General features: G+C 53.3%; 1 protein-coding gene across 1 annotated transcript; it reads left to right on the top strand.

Moving 5' to 3' along the window:
* Window positions 1–1373, top strand: LOC119101974 (uncharacterized). The gene is made up of 4 exons (XM_037225380.1): window positions 1–100; window positions 522–646; window positions 835–935; window positions 1316–1373. Exons 1-4 carry the CDS (start codon window positions 1–3, stop codon window positions 1371–1373), a joined length of 384 nt encoding a protein of 127 aa, XP_037081275.1.
* The last annotated feature ends 1285 nt before the right edge of the window (window positions 1374–2658 follow it).

Genomic DNA, 2658 nt, shown 5'->3' with positions numbered 1-2658 from the left:
ATGCGCGCGTTTCTCCTGTTCGCCGTGCTGATCGGAGGTTCACTGGCCTGCCAGAACCGCTTGGAGACCCTAGTTCAAGAGGCCAGCGGTGGAGCACCTGGTACGTGCAGATAGCGTTTGCTACTGGCCCTCTGCGCAACGGGTCGGACCGTTCCTCGTGATAGCAGTTTATGCTGGCTTTTCTGCGTACTGCGTGTATCTCCTGTATCAGGCCAAGTCAAGATAAAAAGCGTGTCCTTCTAGTGGGCTATGAGCGTCGCTAAAAGTGAATGGACCTGGAATCTTTCTCAAATGGTTAATGCACGCTGCACGAAATGGTTAACGATGACATTTCACAAAGTGGGAAGACCATAACACCCTTGCCCCCCCCCCCAGACTCCTGTGTAAATTTAGTTATTCCCTCTGATTAACTCGATCCAGCTCCATATGCTACCTACCACAGCAGTGTCTCTTCTCGCTATCCATGGGGGGTGTCAGCAAAACGCGCGCTTCGGGCAACACAACCGTCCCCACTGCGGCAGATCTGTCTACCGACGTACGAGACGAGTGCAACGCGCGGGTGGGCACGTTCAACTCCGTGCATGCGCCCCAGTACAAGAAAGTGATCAACAAGGCTCTGAAACTGGCTCTGCAGTACATGTCGATCGTAAGTGAACCACCCCTGCAGAAGAGGTGAGGGGGCACGTGTGGCCCGTGTTTGAACATCCGAGTGTTCGAAAAATGACGCAGAGAATCGCAAAGAATAGCACGTCAGACAGCAATGCTGAGTTAGCGTCTGACCGCCTCCGGCCGGCTGCACCTGTGTGTGACGAGCGTCCGCATCACCGTTTCCAGTCCAGCCACTTCGGCCGGGACACCAACCACCGACTGGGCTTCCAAAAGCTCTTCAAGAGTGCCTCGGACGAGCGCTTCGAACAGGCCGTGTCGATGATCAAGTACGTGGTCAAGCGCGGAGGCACCATGCACCAAGCCCTCAATGTTAAGGTAAGGGTACCAATCGAGACCGGTATTACATCAGTTTTTGAACCTCGTGCTCATTTGGTGCCGGGATTGTAGCTCAGCACGCCAATCAGACAACACAGTTGCCAACGGCATCGTTCTCGCTTCCTGGGTGTATTCATTTCTGGAAAACACTTAAAATCATATTTGCCCAGAAACAGTAAAGCCAATCACGCATTATTTAAAAGACGCGCCTTTACAAGTCCGCGTGCCGCCTGCGTGACCGTTCTACGGCCTGCGTCGTGTGATGTTCCCGTTCATCTGTCTGGCGTGGGGCGACGAGGCGTCGGCTGCCATGTCCGCCCCCGCCCCGCAGCTGCCGACGACTGGCCTGTACAACCCGCTGCCGCTGCCCTCCCTCGGCCTGGCCCTGACCGAACGCCAAGGACATGTACGAGGAGCAGGCGCGCCTGCACCGCGGCGCCCTCTGCCTGACGGCCACCGCCGGCGGCATCGCTGAAGCCGGCTGCGCGCTCGACGCCGATGTGAGTTCGCAGTCGGACACGGAGCCACACCAGTGCGTCACGGGAACATATGTCACGGCGCTGTACGCAAACTACGGGCAGTATATGTAAGGTGGATTTACCATGGTCAAGACGAGAGGGATACGCGCCATCACCACGTGGTATATCCGAGACCACTGTGACGCTATCTTTCAAGGCACTTGTTTTCACGGAAAGCCTCCGTCTTTCTCTTTTGATTGGCAATCTGTGGTGAGTTCGCGCAACGAATCTGTGCAGAATGACAGAACGCAATTTCGGAACTTGCTTGGAAGGACGACGTAATTTTTAAATACGTACAGGCGTAACTTTCAAGTTCAAACGTAGTTTTCAAGTTCAAACGAGGTCAATGACACATGGGGTCCTGTTCGACTTTACATTGATCCTCGATGACTGCGCTGGACCTGATTCAGAACACGACATTGCTATCATTTTACTTAAAAAAACGCCATTCTAAGTAAATGCAGGTGGTCATTTCCAGCCTTTACCTTCCCAGGCATTAGAGAAGACCTGACCTGAAGGTCACTGACTGATCTGACCTGAATGGGTCACTCACACATCACTGGATCCCGCTGTTGTTTTTGTCTTGGTTCTAGCTCTATTTGGGACCCAGCGGTGAGAGAAGGTCGATCCGACATGAGTGAAAATGGCTCCCGTCTCGCGAGGGTTAACGCAACATAGCTACTGCTGTGGTCGGGTGACTGGTCCTCCGATTTTCGCTGTCCCGAGGACGCGGTTGAACGTTGCAAGCACCGTGATCGTGACCGCATCAGACTGAAGGTCATATTGAGAGCTGAGCGATTGCATGATCTGACTTGACACTTGCATTAACACGCATGTGTTTGACTGCAGGACGATCAGCTCTAGCAGTGCATAACGGGCTCCAATTTGCTCTAGCTGACTGTTTCGCTTTAGTCCCAGTTGCAGCTATGAGTATCTACCTTGGGCTGCTAATGACGGGGAGGTACTTAATTTCCCTACGGGTTCACTAATGCGACTTACTCAAGTTCATAACTTTGGGATGACAGGTAAGCTTTATTCGTCCCACGCCTTCATTCCTCGTACGATAAATGATGAGTTGATGGTGCCTCGTTTGAGCCGATGGATTCATCACAGCGCCGCTCTGACACCAGCCAACCATTGCAGCTGGCTCACCAGG

The sequence above is a fragment of the Pollicipes pollicipes genome, unplaced genomic scaffold (assembly GCF_011947565.3).
Source record: "Pollicipes pollicipes isolate AB1234 unplaced genomic scaffold, Ppol_2.1 Scaffold_5223;HRSCAF=6171_pilon_pilon_pilon, whole genome shotgun sequence".
NCBI classification, from domain to species: Eukaryota; Metazoa; Arthropoda; class Thecostraca; order Pollicipedomorpha; family Pollicipedidae; genus Pollicipes; species Pollicipes pollicipes.
This window is presented reverse-complemented; position numbering and strand designations above follow the sequence as displayed.

Coding starts and splice junctions, on each gene's coding strand:
- LOC119101974 (XM_037225380.1), top strand. CDS start 1: ATGCGCGCGTTTCTCCTGTTCGCCGTGCTGATCGGAGGTTCACTGGCC. Junction 647..834: donor CTCTGCAGTACATGTCGATC/GTAAGTGAACCA, acceptor CACCGTTTCCAG/TCCAGCCACTTCGGCCGGGA. Junction 936..1,315: donor CAGGCCGTGTCGATGATCAA/GTACGTGGTCAA, acceptor CCCGCCCCGCAG/CTGCCGACGACTGGCCTGTA.